Raw genomic sequence first — 20,239 nt, 5'->3', positions numbered from 1 at the left:
GCTAATTACAGAGCTTTTCTTGGCTCATATTCTTCATGTGGGACATGAAAGGGTTTGATTAAATCTGTGGTGTTTAGAATGTGGTCCGTGCACCCTTGTTGGGTCATAGGGAGACTTTTTTTTTTTTTTAAACCATGTTGATATTTATACTGATGGTGCTAAAACAATGATGGGTGTCACTGCTGGGGTCTTAGCACAGACCAGAACTGTGTCACCAAATAGCACTAGTAGTTATTCTGCTCTTTATCGTCAGCACTCATGGTTGAAAAAAAAAAGAAGAAAACTCAGCTTTACTTAAGAATATCTTTGATGAAGCGGTAAAACTTATTTTACCTGTAGACAGGGCAACTGTGGTTATTGAGATGGTATTTGGCAGATATGTTCTCCAAAATGAAGAAATGAGGCTTCAAGAACAGTTAATACAGTCTATTGCCAGTGGTAAAAGTTGAACTTTCAAGCAAAAGTTAGAATTTAGGGAAACTTGAATCCCATCACAATGAGCCTGACTGCTTGTTAGTACCTACAGATTTTTCTGATGAGACTGGTGGTGATATTAACGTGTGATTTTTAAAAATGCTTTATAATGAGATGTTTGCTTAACTCAGTGAGCCACTATTTTCCAAATGACCGGTGATGTTATAGAAGTGTTAAAAGGTTATAGCTCAGTGGAATTTAGGATGACACAATATGCAAAAGTTCAGTGATAACGGTTTCAAATCCAGATTTTAACCTTCAAGGTGCTGTTGTTTATTAAGTTTTGGCATAGTGTCAAAGAATATCTACAAGTACCTGAAAAGGCTAAAATCATCCCAAGTTTTCCAATCATGTATCTTTTTTGAAACTGGTTTTTTTTTTTTAAATGTAATTTAACCAAAATAACATAACCACAATAGATTGAATGTAGAAGATAAAAGAATCCAACTCTCTTCTATTAAGGTGGACAATCAAGATATTTATAGAAAAACATGAAACAATGTCAGTACAGTTTTTTGTCTGGGAAAATATAGTTAATTTTCTAAAAAACATGTTATTAAAATATATGATAGGTTTATTAATATAATTTTAAGTGAATATGTAAAAATTTCTCAGTTTAGTTTTTAATGTAGCATATGGTGATAGGTGTTCCAATATAAGCAAAAACTCTGTGTGTTCAGTAGTTTGTAAGAGTGTAAAGTGATCTTGAAACAAAAGCTTGAGAGACTACTGATTTAGATGATCTCTCATGACTTTTTCAGCACACAGTAATTTTGAAATGCTGAGTTATAATTAAACATCTTTTGAACAGGGAGCAGTTCTGAAGCCAGAGCTGAAGAGGGACCCAGTCAGTACAAGGGTCAAGTTGAAGATTGTCCCCCATCTCCTTCGTTCTAGACAAGCTGCAGAAACGTTCCCTGCTAACATTCAGGTAATTTGTTCTTTGCAGAGAAAAATGGCCTGTTTACAACTTTTATGTCTGTTTAATTAGAGAAAGAAATGCATTAATGGATATTTAGGAGATGCATTGACGTATTAACAAGATTAATGAGAATCCATCTTTTTTTCTATCTCAAGTGTAACTGCAGAAATGATTTAAAAAATTTTTGTTGTCGAGTGTGTACTATATATAGTTAACATCCAACTTAAATGTATGGTGACTGTCCTTTCAAACTAATGTTTTTCTGAGTTGCTCTTCTCCAAAAATGTGTGGTTTTTTTTGTCTTCTTTTTCTGTCTTCTTTTTCCTTCCCTTCCCTTCCCTTCCCTTCCCTTCCCTTCCCTTCCCTTCCCTTCCCTTCCCTCCCCTCCCCTCCCCTCCCCTCCCCTCCCCTCCCCTCCCCTTCCCTCTCCTTTTCTCCTTTTCTCCTTTTCTCTTCTTTTTTCTTTTCTTAAGCTTACCTATTTATTTTGAGAGAAAGAGAGAATCCCAAGCAGGCTGTGCATTGTCAGCACAGAACCTGACGTAGAGCTTGAACCCATGAACCGTGAGATCATGACCTGAGCCGAAATCAAAATTGAACACTTAACTGACTAAGCCACTCATGTGCTCCAAAAATGTTTTTAAGTGAACAAGTTTCTACCAGTCAGTTAAGTGGAAAAGAACCCCATGTGATGACAATGGCCAAATCCTCTTGATTCTGCCTTCTTAATGTCTTTATCTCCCTATATTTAATGCTGGTGTTAATTGAGACTGTCCTTTCTTATTTTGGTTATTCCAGTAATCTCCTATCTTGTTTCCCTTCCTCTTGCCCACAGCCATTCTGTTTTCTCTGTTGCCACCAGGGCTTTTGCTGCATTGGAAATCCTTATACTCTCTTTTGATGTGGGATGAGTCCCTCTGCAAAAGCTCTTACCTTTTATCCAAGTGGTGACCAGCAGAGCTCAGGAATAGAGAGATTTGGGTATAATTTTGTCATTAGTTATTTGCTTTTGAACTTAAATCAGTGTCAGAGCTTTTCCTGTTTTTCTAAAAAAAATTTTTTTTCCACCCTAATTCCACCCTAAATTTCCACCCGAAATTTTTTTCCCACTAGCAGTGGCTAGTTCTCATTCAATTATCAGGTTCCTAGTAACCGCTGAAAAGTTAGCAGTTATTTATCTTCCAGTCTCCTCTCTTGCCCCCCACCCCCACCTTACCATGTACCTTAAGCTCCAACAAAAATTGTTCCTCTTGAAATATACTGTTTTCATGGCTCTGTCTCTGCTCAGAATGTTCCCTTTACCTGGCAGAGCTCCTCTTCCCCCTTTAGCTTGGTAAACATCTACTCATGTTTCAGGATGCACTCCAGTGTGCTACCTCCCGTCTGAAAAATGTTCCCATTTCCTGCCACCCTTCTCTTTCAGTCCCAGAATGAGAACACTCTCCTTCGTGTTCACTGTATGGTGGACATAGACTTCTTAGCATCTCTCCCTCTTAAAGCCTATTTTGTATCAGTGGCTGCTTCCTCCTCTTAGATGATAAAACTTGTATTCTCCACATCTGGCACTCTAGGATTTGAGTAACTTTAAAGTATTGTTTTGTGTCTCCTTAAACATAAAATTATCACGGAGCTTCTTTCATTTCTTTTTCATGATTGGTGTTTTATAATTGGTATTCCCAAGCACTGTTTCCCAGACAGTGTCTTGATAATTTTGGTTCAGAATATTTGGTTGTAGTAACACTATGTTACATAATAAGCAGCTAGAATTTTGTGACAGAGTATTCATAGATATCCTGTAGGTGTATAATTTATTTGTAGTTATTTAGTGTTTTCAAAATAAATCTAGCCGAAACTTTGTATATTCAAAGACAAACTCCTTGTTCATCGCACACATTCTTTGTTATATTCCTGTTTTTAATGATTGCATATTACTGTTCTACATAATTGGCCCCGCCCACCCCCTCCACCTTTCAGTCATAGAATCCTTCAAGGTATCATTTAGATGAGCCTCTTCTTTCCTGATACCAGTGCCTTTAATTAGTCATATGTTACCTCATCTTGATTTTGAACGTAGCATAATTCTTTGCATATAATGTAAGCACCATGAATTTTATTTTTTCTGACAAAACATTAGTGTTGATTATTCCTTTTGCTTCTTTCATTTTACCATATTACTCTATATAATATAGCATTATCAGATAAATTTTCTAAAAGTCTTTTCCAAAAAAGTAGCATGTGATTATATATTGTCCTATATCATTTTTAATGTATGTACATTTTGACCCCTCAACACGATCGAGTACCTTGGGAGTGATGCTGCCCTCTTTGTATCTCGCAACACCTTGCATAGTGTCGGTTACCCATTAGAGGCTCAGTCCTGTTCTGTGTTCAGTCACATGTCGTTGTTAAGTAAGATCAGAATACTACTAGTAGTTTTAGGAACCAGTGTAAGGAGATTTTTTTTTTTAAGTGTAAGACTATCCCATAAAAAGTAGAAATTTGGGAAATTTAGATTTCTTTGAGCCTTCTGGATGCTGCACAAAACTCATGTACTATGTGCTCTTTTGCCACCTAGACATGACTGCACAATACATGGAGCACCTGTGTCCCGACTGTCCGCTTGTAGAATGCTTTAATCTTGGTGTTTTCTGTGAGGTTTTTATATAATCTGTTCAGAATGACTGCATGTAATTGAGGAACTTAATACACCCAAAGTGGTTTTATCTGATAGTATCCCCTGTGTGGTACAGAGTGGCAGAGAGGGGGCCTGCTGTGAGCTCTGTTGCTTTCTGGTGGTAGAGCCACAAGTTTTGCAGACTTGTAAGGTCAACCTTTGTGTTTGTACTTCATGGACTACTGACTGGAGCCACTGATTGGCTGGCTTCCTACGGTGGTCAGCTAAAATGATTATAATCATTAATTTTGAAGAATGAGGGGTGGTGCACAATATCTGCTGTTGAAGCCTAATATTTGAAAATAGTAAATTGCTGCTATTAATTGGTATTGTCATTGTCCCTTTCTTGTAGGTGGTGTATGACGGACTCTTTGGTACAAATACAAATTCAAAATTGAGAACGTTATCCTTGCAGTTTGTGCATCACATTTGTATAACGTAAGTTTTTTCAACTATTTGACTGTAACATTTCAAGCTGTTGTAATGATCAGATGTTTCAAGTATTTCTTTCCTATCCAGAAAGAAATCCATGTTTGCTCATCTTAAAAAAAAAAAAAAAAAAAGTTGTAGGTTTCAATAGATTATTTTAATTTATTTCAGTTGTGTCTCATTATTTGAAGTAATCATCTGAAAAGATAAATAATAACGAGATTTTTATCTTGCTTTGTGTATGTGTGCTATTTTTTTTAAAGTTGTCCAGAAATCAAGATTAAGCCCCTAGGTCCAATGCTTTTGAATGGCCTGACCAAGCTAATCAATGAATATAAAGAAGTAAGTGACTTGTCTTTTACATATTGTTAACAGCTTCTATTTTAGAATGTTATCCACCTTTCTGGTCTACATGTTGGTTTAGTTAGTTACAGTTTGCTGTTGTTCCATCATTTCTAGCATTTTTACTTGAAGTGGTACAAATTTCAGAAATTACTGCCACCTTTTGCTTTTTTTTTTTTTTTTGGAACTAAGTGTTAAAAAAATTGATATGAATTTTGAGAGGTCTTATCTTTTTTAAAGCATTTGCACTTTATTCTGCTTTTAGGCACTCTGCAAAAATGGAATGGAAAGAAGTAAATTTTATTTTATGATTTGTTTTCATGTGGATGTTTATTTGGATTTGCTTAGATTCAGAAATTGTGTTAATTCTTAAGGGCTGAGCTTTTACCTATTCACAATTCTGTAACAACATGCATTCAGTAAGTTTTTGATTCCTTAAGCTCAGTGAGATGAGGCTTCCTTGAAACCAAGTGTTTTGAATCCTGTTTGTCCTGGCTGTGTCCCTCGTGCCATGCCGTCTTCATTAGTTCAGGTGAATTTGCTAAAGAAAGTAAGATTTAAGAACTCCAGTTAGCGTTATTTTCCTAAGTCTGAGCTACACACAAATGCACGTTTGCAGTGGTATAGTCACTAAGATCCTGGCATTTGGAGTTAGAATTGAGTTTGAATCCTAGTTTTGTTCTTTGATGAGTGGCTTAAAATCTTTGGAGCTCTGCTCTTGATTGGAAAAATAATACCTCTTCATTGGATTATTGTGAAGATTAAAGGAGATCACACACCATTATCGGTGCACTGAATGCACATTAACAGGTATTATTAGTGAAAAGCCATTCTTTGGTGTGCAGTTGTGTTTTGGGGGCTTGGCTCTCCTGTCTTTTACTGAATAGTATTTGTGTGGTTTTTGAGGCCTAACGAACCTTCCAGGTTATTTTTATGGCATGGATAGTCAGATGCTTGGGATGGTCGGTAGAAATAAAAGTGCTTTTGGGTTTTTAGGGGAGAATTTGTATATTTAAAAATAGATTAGAGAGGTCAGGTAAAACCACAGGGCCCCGATCCCTGTACTTGGAGATGACACCTGCCTGTCTTCCCAACAGATGACTCCTTAAGAGTGTCCGTTTAGGTGCAGAAGAGTGAGCCCTATGCTAATTGTATGAACTTCAGCTCACAGAGGGGTTACTTTGTTTTGAGGCATCAGACTATTGGTTTTCATAAAACGATGTAAAATTCTGTCTGTCTGAGGAGGGAACCTCACTCTCTTGATGACTGTGATCCCTTTAATTTTTTGTAATGGAAGATATGAGAGGAAGCTGTTTGTTATCATGCCGACTTGTAGGTAATTGTTCTTCGCTTAGCTTATCACAGTTTTGGGTTAGAGATGGAGGACCCTAGTGTGTGACCAGTGGTGAATTTTCTGCTAAGTTCAGCTGTTTTCCCAGTGTGTTGAAGGTGAATTTTGGTGTTTGCAGGTTACATAGTGTTGCAAATACCCTGAACTTAGCACAACTAAGAGAACCCTTTCATTTATGACATCTGCATTTCCTTTTGGAGTGAGTTGGGGATGCAAAGTTTCGTTTTTGTTTTTCCTTTTCCTTTTAGTAGTGTGATGATTCTGGGTTTGGATTTTTTTGTTGGTTTGTTTTGTTCAGATGTTAATATCTTGTAGTTAGGCAGAGTGAGACCAGGTTTAACAAGGAGTAAAATAATGCATGTAATTGCAGCAAAAATGTTTTGCTGTTTACTGTATTTTTTGTTTTGTCTGTTTTTTGTTCTTTTTTTTTCTTCTTAATTTCAAGGACCCTAAGCTACTGTCAATGGCATATTCAGCTGTTGGAAAACTCTCCAGGTGAGTAAACTCTTCTTCAGTGAGAGATATCCTGTTGGTAAACTAAGAGAAATTATGTGGCATTTAATAATAGATGGAGAATAATTTTTTTTCTGATTTTGAAAGGAAATGTATTTAAGCCATAGGTTGTTTAGAAATGTTTTCCTTGTAGTAGGAAAATGATGTGAGACGTTTCAATTTACATTTGAAGGTATGTTTCCATATTAAATGGTAGTCTTGAAATGATACTTTGAACTGGATTGTGTCATGATGGGTTACTTTTTCTTGCACCCTGGAGACATTTGATTGATCTTAAGTGTTCTTGTGGCTTCTTTATTACCAGTCTTTATAATCCCAGTCATCAAGGTTTATCTCTTTGACTCTCTTTTCTGATAGTGCTATATTATGATTCTGGGTGGCCCTGTTTCCAAAGGTGGATTTTTTTTTTTTTTCCTGCTTAGTATGATTTCCTTTTTCTACTTCCTCCTGGTTTCCTCTTCCTTCACTATATTTCAAAGCAGGGAGATAGAGGTACAGCACCCTCAGTAGCACTATATGGTGCTTCCGTCCATGGTACAGGTTTTGTACTGGCCTGTGTAGATTGGGTCTTGCTCTTCTGTACTGTGCAGGGAAAGGATCTTTGGGGCTCAGAAAAAAGCCACCCTAGATCCCCTGATACCGCATTTGTCCGATAGCCTTTAGTTTAAATAGCAGTTTAGTCTTAATTGTGTTTTTTTTTCCTATTAAAATCAGAAATGCTAACTGAATGCATGGAATATTGTAAAGGGAATATCTGGACAGTATGTATTTAAATCATGGTTACTTGGATTAGACAGCTGAAGAATTAAATATTCGCTTTAAAAAGTATTTGGCTCTTTGGGGGAGGTAATCTAATGATGCTGACATTGTGTTCAGAGATGAAAATGCAATTCAAGAAAATTTTCGTTTGGTTGCATTTTCTTTCAACCTTATGGAAATGTATGATCATAACAATGGTCTTATATTCTCTTACAGTCGAATGCCCCATTTATTCACTAAGGATATAGCTCTTGTGCAGCAGCTTTTTGAAGCCCTGTGTAAGGTAGGGAAACACCTGGCAAGTTTATGCTTTCCATTTGGATGCTGACCTGGACACCTGACAGGAGGGAAATGCTATTTTTATCATACTTATAGGAAGAGCCTGAGACTCGGCTTGCTATTCAAGAAGCGTTATCTATGATGGTTGGAGCTTATAGTACTTTGGAGGGAGCACAGCGAACTCTCATGGAAGCACTTGTGGCTTCATACTTAATAAAGGTAGGTCCAGCTATGTGAACTGCAGAGGTTGGCAATATAGACATTTTACATTTTTAAGAACAAAACTTGAATTGCTTTTCTCCTTAACTATCTTGACAAGTAAGAATATTTGCTTTCATTTGGGCTGTGCTTTATGATTGATTTTTTTTATTAAAAAATTTTTTTTAATGTTTATTTTATTTTTGAGAGAGAGAGAGAGAGAGAGAGACAGAGCGTGAGTGGGGGAGGGGTAGAGAGAGGAGACATAGGATGGGGAGCGGGCTCCAGGCTTTGAGCTGTCAGCACAGAGCCTGACATGGGGCTTAAACTCATGAACTGTGAGATCACAACCTGAGCCGAAGTCGGCGCTTGATTGACTGAGCTACCCAGGCGCCCCTCTGGTTGATTTTTGATACTTTGTGATGGGAATATGATTTTAGGGAAGAGGGAGTGGTGATATTCACAGAGGCTTTATGTTTAAAGCCTTTCATGTTGGGAAACTGTTCTTAATGTTGTGTTTTCCCAAGTTGGAAGTCTTTTGTCTTACCTGGTAGTTGAACCCTACAGTCCACTGGCTAAGCAGAAGGAGAGAAAGACAAATTTTATACATTATAATGAGTGTGTAGGAAGTAAGCCAGTACCATCACACATACTCTTCTTCCTTCTAGACTTTATTTGGCTGTCATGGCTGTTTGTAGAGAATTTTGAGTTATCTATATGTACTCAATATGTACATGCAATATGTATACGCAATATATATTATACAATAAAAAATAATATGTATTTGCTGTAGTTAGTTCTTTGTCCTCCATTTCTAGGAGTAGAAAGGGAGATTAGAAGAGGGAATGATGTCAAAAAGTCTTAGTGTGATTAATATGTTGTGTCCTACTGAAATGTGGCTGGCATATTTAATATATTCATATCGAGGGAATTACTGAAGGTTCAGAAAGGTATCTGGTTTCTATTGAAATATGACAGGATTATTATATACACTTAAGAAAATTACTGTATGTAGAGTTCCATTGTCAGATGCTCTTGTACATGGTTCATAGTCATATATTGTGGACAAAGAAGTGTAGGCTTTTTGGAAACTCATTAGAATACTTAAGACTTTCCCTAGGTAACCTTACAAGGATGCATGATGCTTGTATAAGGCATGTGGGTGCTGATTGTACCTACACAGATAAAATCATGTAACAGTATTACTACAGCAAAGCTAATTTATATTCTTAGACTACACTGAAAGCAACCAGACTGTAGGCTAAATCATATGAACTAGTCCTTAATATCATTGCTGTTTATTGTAGCTCAAGGAATGACAAAGAGCAAGATAGACCTGAATGTAGGACAGTATCTGTTTCTTACTATCGCTCTCCTCTCACGATGTTAGGTTTGTGACTAAGAGAAGGACCTGGGGCGGGGGAAGTGCATGAGAATAAGGCTTTTCAGAATAAAGATTCTTCAACTGCTTCTCCGGTTGAACTTTGTATTCATAGATACTTAATCTATTTAAGTTAATTGAATATGTTTACATAGTTGAAACTGCTTTGGAGTCTGTTTTAACTAGAGCTAATCTGAAAAATTTGGACATATTTTGCTCCAAATTTGTAGAGATTCCAAGTAACCTCTGTTCGTGTTTGCTGCAGAATGTCTTAATTTCATTCATGTGACTAAGAGTTTGAGAATTGGGGAAGCAGGGGTGATGGCCAGAAACTGTTTGCAGTGACCTTGGTCCCAAAGTTGGCCTGAGGATGTGCACGTACAGAGAGATTCTCTGGCTGTGTATGGTCTTGGTGGGTCTTCCTGCTTTACTTGGAGGGTCCTTTTAGATCATAAAAGTACTTTTTAAGTGATGTCACTTTCCAAAGCTTCTAAACAACTTGATTAAAGATTTTCAACACATGATTTGTCTTTATTTATTTAGACATACTTCCTAAAATAGCAGTTTTAATTTTGATTGTTTACAATTAAGATGACTTATCTTGACTGGAATGAATTGTTCCTAATTGAGTTCTTCTTCTTTTTTTAAAATCCGTATGTGTTTGTGTGTACATGAATTCATGTGTCAAATAGCCTGAAGTTCAAGTTCGACAGGTGGCTGTGAAATTTGCTAGCACGGTGTTTCCCTCAGATCATATACCGTCCAGATATTTGCTCTTACTAGCTGCAGGAGATCCGTAAGTTTCAAAAGGTGTTAATTTGAATCTGGGTTCATTTAAAATTATTTGAAAATTACTAAAATTTATATTGTTTTTAATGTTGGTCTATGGAATTTAGAAGCAATTTATTAAAGAGTTAAAAATATGGCCCTTGATATGATAGAGACCTGTAGTTATACCCTATCTTGTTTATTTCTGGGTAAGCCACATAACTGTTCAAATTTCAAGATATTTCCAAAGAGAAGTAATTTCTTTCAGTGTATTTTATGACTTTTTTCTTAGATAGCCAAGAACGTATTTAAGACATTTTCTCAGAACCCCAGCTGTCAAATAAAATTGCTGTTCTTAATCATCAGACGATCATTTTGCCATTATTGAAATTAATTTTTTATTTTTATTTGTCTTTCTGAAAGACGAGAAGAAGTTCATGGAGAGGCACAGCGAGTATTAAGATGTCTTCCTGGTAGAAACAGAAAAGAAAATGCTTCTAAGCAGATGCCTTCTTTCCCAGAAATGGTGTATTATATTCAAGAAAAGGTATGGCATTTAACTTCAGAAAATTAGTGTGGATCATATAATGAATGATAAAAATAAACGCATTTTTAGGTGACATATTTGAAATGTCATTGCTAAATGTTGAATAGTAGTAAGGTTTTTAACAATGTTAATATTTACAGTAGAGGAAGAGAATACAAAATGAAGAAAATGTAATTCTCAAAATTGATTTGTTTTGCCCCAATCTGAATTACTTATAATTCCTTATATGCTCTTTAACATTCTGACTAGGTTTAAAAATTTTCCCCTTGGTATGACATTCTTAAACATAGGTCTCCTTTTTTATTTTTTGAGAGGATTATTTAGGAACCATAAGTTTAAGAATGCTTCAGGAAATAGGTCAGATTTTTTCCACTCCGATCATAGGAGGGCATCACATCTGCTTTTGCAAACCTCCCACGTGTGCGCAGTTCTCTCTGCTGGTGGATCAGACAGAGTGTTGGCTATCGTGACCCCCCAGTCCTGATCCTGTCCCTCTTTTTACATCAGTGTTTCTTTGAGTATGCTGGTAGTCCTAGCTTTCTGCTCAGACAGATATCTTAAGGGAGTTGGAGGTCAGGACTAGGTAGCCATAATTCTCTATAGCACAGTCACATTTGTGGTCAGAAGATGCTTTTGTGCACATATTTTCCTCTTGCTCCATTAGTAATGAAAATAACGGGCCTGCAGTGGCCCAAGGTGAGTGTTAATAGATGCCTGGAGCAGTTTATTCTTTTTAAACAAGCAGTAAACACGCCAGGAGAAAAGGAGAGAAAAGCCAGGAAAAAAAGCACCGCACCTGTCATTTAGGGTTTGAGGGACATGTGCAGTCAGCATGATTGATGGAAAAATGCTGTGACTAGAAAAAAACGGTAGCAAACAATAATGTAGTTAGAAATACAATTATGTTTGAATTGAGGAGGGGCACATGTGCTCCATTTTTTAGTAATAGTGTTTGTTTTTGGCTTATTTTTATCAGGCTTCCCATCGAATGAAAACTCCAGCCAAGTACATGACTGGGACCACTGTCCTTCCGTTTAACCCAGCGGCCTTTGGAGAGGTGGGACTGGGATAGGTTTCCATTTCTCTCTCTCTACACATTCTGAAAGATCATGTCACACCCAAAGAGATGTCCAAACTTTTTTGTGTTCTACATAAACCCATATTGTGATGTCATTGTTTTTCACCAGGTTGTTTATTAGAAAAAAAGCGTTTGGTAATTGGTATTATTTTATTATTTATTTATTTATTTAAGTTTTTAAAAAGTTTATTTATTTTGAGAGAGAGAGTGAGAACGGGGGAGGGGCAGAGAGAGGGCGAGAGAAAGAATCCCAGGCAGGCTCCGTGCTATCGGTACATAGAGCCCGATGTGGGGCTTGATCTCATAAACTGTGAGATCATGACCTGAACCAAAATCAAAAGAGTTACGATGCTTAACTGACTGAGCCACCCAGGTGCCCCTTGGTAATTGTTATTATTTTAATTCATGGTGGAGTCTTTAAGTATATTTAGCTCAGTGAGATTCTCTTTGTGGAGGAACTGGGTGCTCTGCATTGATTATTGTTGTTATTTTCAGCAAATTATTACAGCAAATTAGATTTGAATTTAAAGCCAACGATATGCCGAGGTTGTTTGGGTTATCTATTTAGGTCATTGACTTGCACTAATTAAACAACAGGAGGTAATCTTGTTCAGAGTGAGTAAGAATACCCACGGTGGAATTGTCATCTGTCCTATTTTAGCTCTCAAGGGAAGAACTTCCAGAGGACTCCTTGTTAGCCAGTTTATATCACAAGTTTTTATGGTGTTGTCTCTTTGGGTAGATGGTACGAACCCATATTCTCAAATTCTTACGTTGGTAGAGGTTAAATACAACTGGAGTTCTACAGGAATAGATGATTTGCCCCAGGTTTCTGCTCACTCTCTCTCTCTCCCCCTTTCTCTCTCTCTCCCCCCCCCCCCACACATCTTTTAAAAAATAATGATTTTGTTGTAATTGTTTAGACTTTAAAAAAGTTGAGTTTGCATTTTAACTCCATTAAACTCCACTAAAAACACTCTCTGGATTTATAAAAGCTTGTTATGTAAACTGTGCTGCATTACTGTAATTTCAGTTAACTTACTGAGTCATGTTTTCCAGCTTTTGTGAGGATTGTCGAATAGCTTTATGAGGGAGGGTGGGGAAATGAAGCTAGGAAAGTGTCCTTTTGCAGCACACCCTCCCACACTGACTTCTTGAGAAGCTTGACTGCTTTTCCTCCTTCTGCTTTCAGATCGTCCTGTACTTACGCACGTGCCTAGCGCACAGTGCCGGAGTGGTGCCCACCTCCCAGAGTTTGGCCGATATGCAAGATCACGCCCCGGCCATTGGACGCTACATACGGACTCTGATGTCAGGTAGCCAGGCGACATCCTCATCATCTTCTTCCAAGAGTGGAGAGACCAACCCTGTTCAGATCTACATTGGCCTGCTTCAGCAGCTGCTGGCAGGTGTTGGAGGTAGGTGGTTGTGCGGCTGAGGACAGATGGTAAAGCACTTAGGCAAAAATCTAATCTTAACTCTCTTCACTCCTGTACCTGAACATTAGTCTTTGTTTCTTTTCTGAACTTACTTGATTCATCCTGGATACACTGTTACTCCTTCAGAAAGAAATGCTAACAATAGATAATGTTTTTTACTTTGGAAGTGGGTATGAAGAATGGTATATCTTTTTATAGGTATTTAGTCTGTAAACTTGCTGTATTGAATCACCTACTGGATTTAAGTTGATTTTTGTTTTGTAGAACTGGGAGATGCCTTCCAAAGCAGGGGCCTCATACTTAAAAGAAATTTAGTGAACCCTGTGTGTTTACCACTTTTCTTGAAGCTAAAACGGAATTCTGTCTCATTTAGGTTTGCCAGTCATGTACTGTCTACTGGAAGCTGTCTCTGTGTATCCAGAAAAACTGGCTGCCAAATTTGTAGACAAAACAGAATGGATAAAGGTACATCCTATGCATGTACATTTCTCTTTGATTCTGTATATTTTTCACTGTAGTCTTAGGATTTCGTCTTCCTGCTAGTGTTGCTATGACCATTCCTACCTTTGGGCCATTTTGAAAACTCTCCTACCAAACACTTCCTGGGAAGCATGTTAGGTTAGTGTATCTCAATGATCCATCTAGATGAGAGTGAGAGATTAATTGAGAATCATATAGATTAAAAAAAAATTATGTTTTTCTGTTTTAAAAGTTAAAAAAAATAGATTTGTAGTTTAAATAAATATGTGGGGCACCTGGGTGGGTCAGTCGATTAAGCGTCTGACTCTTGATTTCAGCTTAGGTCATGATCTCAAGGTTCATGGATTCAAGCCCTGCGTCAGGCTTCACACTGACAGCACAGAGACTTCTTGGGATTCTCTCTCTTCCTCTCTCCCCCAACCCTCCCCTCTCTCTTTCGTTCTCACTCTTGCTCTCAAAATAAACTTAAAAAAAAAAAAAACTGGTTGCCTTATGATAGTGGAATAATAGATCATTTAAAAAAATATGTAAACTGTCTCCTTTCTGTAACTGTCTCCTACTTACCCAAATCTCCCTACTTCCTGCCCCTTCCTCTCTCACCTGACAGACATACACAGGTCATCACTTATTTATATATGGTGTACTTTCTCGAGTATACTTACACACATACACACAGATAAAAGTAAGCATTTTTAAGTTATTTCCTTCTTTTACACAAAAGGTGCATAGTTTTCACACTGTTTTATTATTGTTGTTGTTGTTGTTTCACGTTTTTTTAAAATTCTCACACCATGTTGTATCTTACTTCTTTCGCTTAAAGTTAAAATGTGTAGGTACTCCTGTAGAACTACAGAGAGGATATCGTCTTTAATGGCTTCATTTTTTCCATTATATAAATGTGCCATAATTTATTCTAGAGCCTCACTGATGGTCAGTTAGGGTGCTTCCAGTTTGCTGCAGTGAACAGTCTGTCATTTTGAATATAAGGCAGTATATTTTTTAGATGGATTCCCTAGAAGTGGAATTGAGGACATAGGCTTAGCATTTTTGAGGGATACAAGCATCCTGCATATGAGCAGTACCAGTTTACACTCCCACCAGCCATGTAGGAGAGTGTTCTTGTCCCATGCTCACACCAAAAGCATTGCCAGGTTTAACAAAGAAAAATTCAAGATGCTCAGTTAAATTTGAATTGCACTGCAAAGTGAAACATTGTTTTTAGTACAGGTATGGCTCATACAGTTTCGTATACCTCTTGTGCCACCTAATGCAGTTCTTTTTGGAAAATGGAACTTGAGTTATGGTGAAATGTACAGATTAGCTCTTAGTGTGAAAGCATGAATGTAATATACCAAGAGGTGTGAGTTTTGCACTTTTCTGGAAAATCTGGTCTCATGAAATCGCTTCTGGCTTAAAAGGTTTATTTTATTCCTTGTGAATATTTGCTGATTGTAAAATGATGTCAAGAGTTTCTGACTTTTGATCATGTAGATCAGGGGTCATTAAGCTGTGGTTCATGTACCAGATCTGGCCTGCCTCCTGTTCTTGTATGGCCTGCAAGCTTAGAGTGGTTTTCATATGTCAGTTTAAAAAAAATTTTTTTTTTTAATTTTTAACGTTTATTTATCTTTGAGACAGCGAGAGACAGAGCATGAACAGGGGAGGGTCAGAGAGAGAGGGAGACACAGAATCTGAAACAGGCTCCAGGCTCTGAGCTGTCAGCACAGAGCCTGACATGGGGCCCAAACTCATGGACCGCGAGATCATGACCTGAGTCGAAGTCGGACGCCCAACCAACTGAGCCACCCAGGCGTCCCTAAAAAAATTTTTTTATGTTTATTTATTTTTGAGAGAGAAAGAGAGTGCGAGTGGGGGAGGGGCAGAGAGAGAGGGAGATACAGAATCCGAAGCAGGCTCCAGGTTCTGAGCTGTCAGCACAGAGCCTGACGCGGGGCTCGAACCCATGAGTGTGAGATCATGACCCGAGTCGAAGTCGGACACTCAACTGACTGAGCCACCCAGGCGTCCCTTCGTATTTTAATTTTTTAAAAATTATTTTTTTAGAGAGAACGTGTATGAGCAAGCAGGGGAGGGGCAGAGAGAGATAATTTTAAGCAGGCTCTACACTCAGCATGGAGCCCAACACCGGGGCTCTATCTCATGACCCTGGGATCATGACCTGAGTCAAAATCAAGAGTGAGAGGCTCAACCGACTCAGCCACCCAGGCACCTCAGTTTTTAATTTTTAAATAGTTGAAAAAAAAAAGATGAATAACATTTTCTGATACATGAGAATTATAGAGTCCATAAAGTTTTACTGGAACACATATATACCCTTTCATTTATCTGTTGCCTGTGGCTGCTTTTGTGCTACAGTGGCAGAATGGAGTTGTTGCATCACAGACCATAGGTCCCACAAAGCCTAGTTGGCCCTTTACAGAAAACATTTGTTGATCTCTGCTTTAATTTATTTAAGTAATCTCTACACTCATGACGTTCGAACTCATGACCTGGAGATCAAGAGTCGGATGCTCCTCTGGCTGAGCCAGCTGGGCACCCTGACCTCTGTTTTAGATCATCTGTGTATTAATTCTTTGTGTTTTATGTTTTGTATTTTTGATGAAAAGGCATAGGACATTTTGATATATAATTCATCTTTTACTTTTAAATAATAGCCTATTGTGTTATTTTCTTGCAGATACCAATAGATTGAATATAACGTATTATTAATTTTAAATGTCAGATGTCAGTAGGAAGATGATTGCATATGATGTATATATTTGTTTCTTACACCGCTCAGAGTCTGATGAATAGCAGTAAAGAAGAGATGCGTGAACTGGCAGCATTGTTTTATTCTGTGGTGGTGTCTACAGTGTCGGGAAATGAGTTGAAGTCAATGATAGAACAGCTTATAAAGACTACAAAAGACAATCATGTATGTTACCAGTTTTGTCTTTATTCTTTTTTGGGGGAGATGGCAGAGCTTTCCAAAAGCATCTGTTTTTAGGTTTTGTCTTCTCATTTCTAAAAGGAACTTTTATGATTGTGAAGAGTAAGTGAGATAGAGGATAGATAATACATTGATTAATTCATTCTGTGCAACAACTTTGAGTGCCTTGTGTCTGATTTAGGTGCTGAATTTTAGGTGCTGGGAATTCAGTAAATACATGAGGATCCCTAGTACTACACATGCTCAGAAATGTTAATTCCTTTTTCTTTCCCCATCTACTGGTGCCTCTCATTGTGCCTGTTCTATCAGAAAGCATGTGCTTGCAAACATTCAGACCTCAACTTTGTGTTTAGAGGTTTTAGCAGTTAGAAATAGTATCTGCTCATTGTATTTTGTTGGCGGTAGGGAGAAGTTAGGCTTAAAGATTGTGGTAATGTAGTTACGTAAGTGCTCTAAGCTAGAAGAATGTATGGGTGCTACAGGGGGGCCTGCAGGAGAGCCCCTTCACACCGACATGGAGTGGGTGTAGGATTAGGGAATTACTTGAAGTGAGTCAAGACCCAGCTTACCTTCTTAGAATTCTTGAGTGTTAGAAACCCCAGATTCATTAGGGTTCGGTCGAATCTCAAATGATCACTTTGTTGTCTGGCCTTATGTTTTATTGGAGATGACTGTAAGAAACATAGTTATTTCGGTGCATTCTTGCATGTGTGAGAGAGTGACAGACACGTATGCTGTTGTGTGGTTAAATTCAGAGCCCAGAGATACAACACGGATCCTTGCTTGCATTGGGGTTCACAGTAGGAAGATATTTGGCTAAGAAGAAAATGAGAATGGCCGAACAACAAGACCTGGAGACAAATGCCGATTTCCTGCCTGACCAGGAGGAGCTCATTCAGAGCGCCACAGAAACGATAGGTAATGAATACGCTCATGCTGACTTGGATGTTGCAGTGTCTGAATTAGGTTAAAATTTAATACAGCATTTTAGTTTCTTTTTGCAGCATTGCACTTTAAAGGTGCAAGCCTTTTCACAATACCTTACTTAGTGTTGGATAAATTCTGTGTTTTTAATAGCAATGAAAGTACTCTAGTTTTTCTGTATATTTTTTCCTATACATAGGTTTCAGTATGACGGAGGTGATACTTCCTCACGGGGAAAACCTTAAACATTTACCAGAGTACAGTGCTGTTTACCTAATTTCTATGTTGTTTTGTTACTGAGTAAATGCTAACAAATTATCAACTAGAGGGAAATGTAGACTTTGATTTGTTGTGCTCTCTTTAAAACAATCTCAAGTACCTTGCTGCTTGCCCTGGATCCCAAGAGCAAAAGTGTATTCTTCTCAGTTTTGTCTCAATGTGCTTTCAGGCTCGTTTTTGGACAGTACGTCGCCCCTCCTGGCAATTGCTGCCTGTACAGCCCTGGGTGAAATTGGCAGAAACGGTCCCCTCCCAATCCCCAGTGAGGGATCTGGCTTCACCAAATTGCATCTTGTAGAAAGCTTACTGAATAGAATACCCTCCAGTAAAGAAACAAATAAGGCAAGTTTCTTTTTTTTCCCTTCCTTTCTGAAATTCTTTCTATTTGTAGATACATAAATGAGCAAAAACACAGTTGTAATGAGGATAGAGGGCCATGCAGCTGGAGGAAGGATTTAATATAAAAGGGAATGATACAGGAAGTCTAGGTGACTGTTTAATTTTGAGTTAAGGGTGATTTTGTTCAGCCTTTCTGCATGCACCATTTGGCCCAGCTGCTCCAGTGTAGGCCCATAACTGTTAGGATTTGGGTAAAGAATTAAGTGCATCAGGTAGTTCTTCTGTCCTGCAAACAATGGATAATAAAGTGTTAAATAGTTTGTAAAGTGTTAAATAGTTTTATCACGTTTGTAATTTTAGAACAACTCTAAATCTTAATCTCTGACAGCCGATTTGGTTTTAAGAAATCTGGGCATTAGTAAGAGGGGTGAGTAATATCTGAGGAGAGGGACTTTTATCATTTTTAAGTTTCAGATAAACATTTTCATAAAGTTAAAAACATTATATTTGTGATCAGAGTACCTCAGTGTTGAAGTATAATATGATTTAATGAGCAGATAAATCAACTTACTACAAATTTAATAGACACATAAGCTTATTCTTTTTAAGTTTATTTATTTTGAGAGAGAGAGAGAGAGAGAGAGAGAGAGAGAGAGAGAGAGAGAGAGAGAGAGAATGAGTGGGGGAGGGGCAGTGAGGGAAGGAGAGAGAGAATCCCAAGCAGGTTCTGCACTGTCAGCACAGAGCCTAATTCGGGGCTCGATCTCCCCAATTGTGAGATCAAGACCTGAGCTGAAATCAAGAGTCAGATGCTTAACTGACTGAGCCACCCAGGCACCCTTTTTATTCTTTTTTTTTAGAGAGAGAAAGCACAAGCAGGAGAGAGAGAGAGAGAGAGAGAGAATTAATCTTAAGCAGGCACCATGTTCAGCACAGAGCCTGATGCGGGGCTCAATCCTGTGGTCCTGGGATCATGACCTGAGCTGAAATCAAGAGTCAGATGCTCAACTGACTGAGCTACCCAGGCACTCCCATAATCTGATTCTTGATCTGGACACCGTTTAAAACTTCCTGAGAATGTCACAGTGTAGTTTTTGTTAGCTGTTATTAACTAATTGGTGAGCACTTATAATGTGCCAGGTGTGTGCTTGAGTGATTCGCGTACATTAATTAATTGAATTCTCTGAAAGGTCTAGTGAAGTAGGTACAGTTGTCATCTCTGTTTTCCCAGATGAGGAAATAGAATCACAGAGAGGTGGAGTATCTTGCCTAAGGTTACATACCTGTAAAGACTGCTAAAATGGTCAAGCTGTGAGTTGATCTTAGGTCACCCAGGCCCAGAAACCTACATTTATAAACAGTTTGAAGGATAATAAACCTACTTAGAGGCTTTCTTCTTTCTTCTTTTGCAGCGACGGACCTTTAATGAACTCAGTTTTATGTCTTTCTACCTCCAGTGTCTTATAAACATAATTATGTAAAATTGGATACTTTTAAGAAGAAACTTATGTGTATAAGTGCTTTAGACAGCCTACTCCTCCCTGTCCTCTCATTTTGGAAACACTGTTCTCTGATAAAGCTGTTATGTACTTTGTTTAAAAAAATTTTTCCGTTCTTTTAGATGAAAGAACGAGCAATCCAAACACTGGGATATTTTCCAGTTGGGGATGGAGATTTTCCTCACCAGAAGCTCCTCTTGCAAGGTCTGATGGACTCTGTGGAGGTATTTATATTGCTATCTGATTGTTATTCAGAAAAAGGCATTTTTTTTTTTTTTTTAGCTGGAGTTTTGTATGCTATGAGATTTTAAATTAAACTTTTATTCATTTATTCACCAAGTACTTATTGAGTACAAACCAGCCTTGGGCTTACCACTTCGGTAGGCATAGCATTGACTAAATCACCTATATGGGAAAATCCTCTCCTCATAATTATTGAGTAAAGCCCAGTGCATTGTGGGTAGAAGAGGACACTTAACCCAGTGAACTAGATGTAGGAATTGGATGCTGGTATTCCAGTTGCTCTTGAGTTGGATGGCCTAGCTTCTGTCTTCTGGATAAATTTCTAGGGTAGTTGGGAAGACCAACAAATGGGCAGCTGCTAGGCCTGTGTC

The 20,239-nt window shown here is 38.0% G+C and overlaps 1 protein-coding gene across 4 annotated transcripts in view; it reads left to right on the top strand.

The window, feature by feature from the left end:
* ECPAS (Ecm29 proteasome adaptor and scaffold) overlaps window positions 1–20,239 on the top strand; it is a 106,624-nt gene that overhangs the window by 44,719 nt on the left and 41,666 nt on the right. For all 4 annotated transcript variants that reach the window (XM_053908176.1, XM_019454213.2, XM_053908174.1 and 1 more), the window contains 15 exons: window positions 1,286–1,405; window positions 4,423–4,508; window positions 4,763–4,841; window positions 6,638–6,687; window positions 7,681–7,747; window positions 7,840–7,962; window positions 10,015–10,118; window positions 10,514–10,637; window positions 11,614–11,694; window positions 12,908–13,133; window positions 13,528–13,619; window positions 16,435–16,569; window positions 17,340–17,502; window positions 17,957–18,129; window positions 19,748–19,849. In XM_053908176.1, the coding sequence (XP_053764151.1) occupies window positions 1,286–1,405; window positions 4,423–4,508; window positions 4,763–4,841; window positions 6,638–6,687; window positions 7,681–7,747; window positions 7,840–7,962; window positions 10,015–10,118; window positions 10,514–10,637; window positions 11,614–11,694; window positions 12,908–13,133; window positions 13,528–13,619; window positions 16,435–16,569; window positions 17,340–17,502; window positions 17,957–18,129; window positions 19,748–19,849 (1,725 nt within the window). The remainder of the gene's footprint in view (window positions 1–1,285; window positions 1,406–4,422; window positions 4,509–4,762; window positions 4,842–6,637; window positions 6,688–7,680; window positions 7,748–7,839; window positions 7,963–10,014; window positions 10,119–10,513; window positions 10,638–11,613; window positions 11,695–12,907; window positions 13,134–13,527; window positions 13,620–16,434; window positions 16,570–17,339; window positions 17,503–17,956; window positions 18,130–19,747; window positions 19,850–20,239) is intronic.

This window comes from Panthera pardus, unplaced genomic scaffold (assembly GCF_024362965.1).
Source record: "Panthera pardus isolate Hobbes unplaced genomic scaffold, ASM2436296v1 HiC_scaffold_20, whole genome shotgun sequence".
Lineage (NCBI taxonomy): Eukaryota > Metazoa > Chordata > Mammalia > Carnivora > Felidae > Panthera > Panthera pardus.
This window is presented reverse-complemented; position numbering and strand designations above follow the sequence as displayed.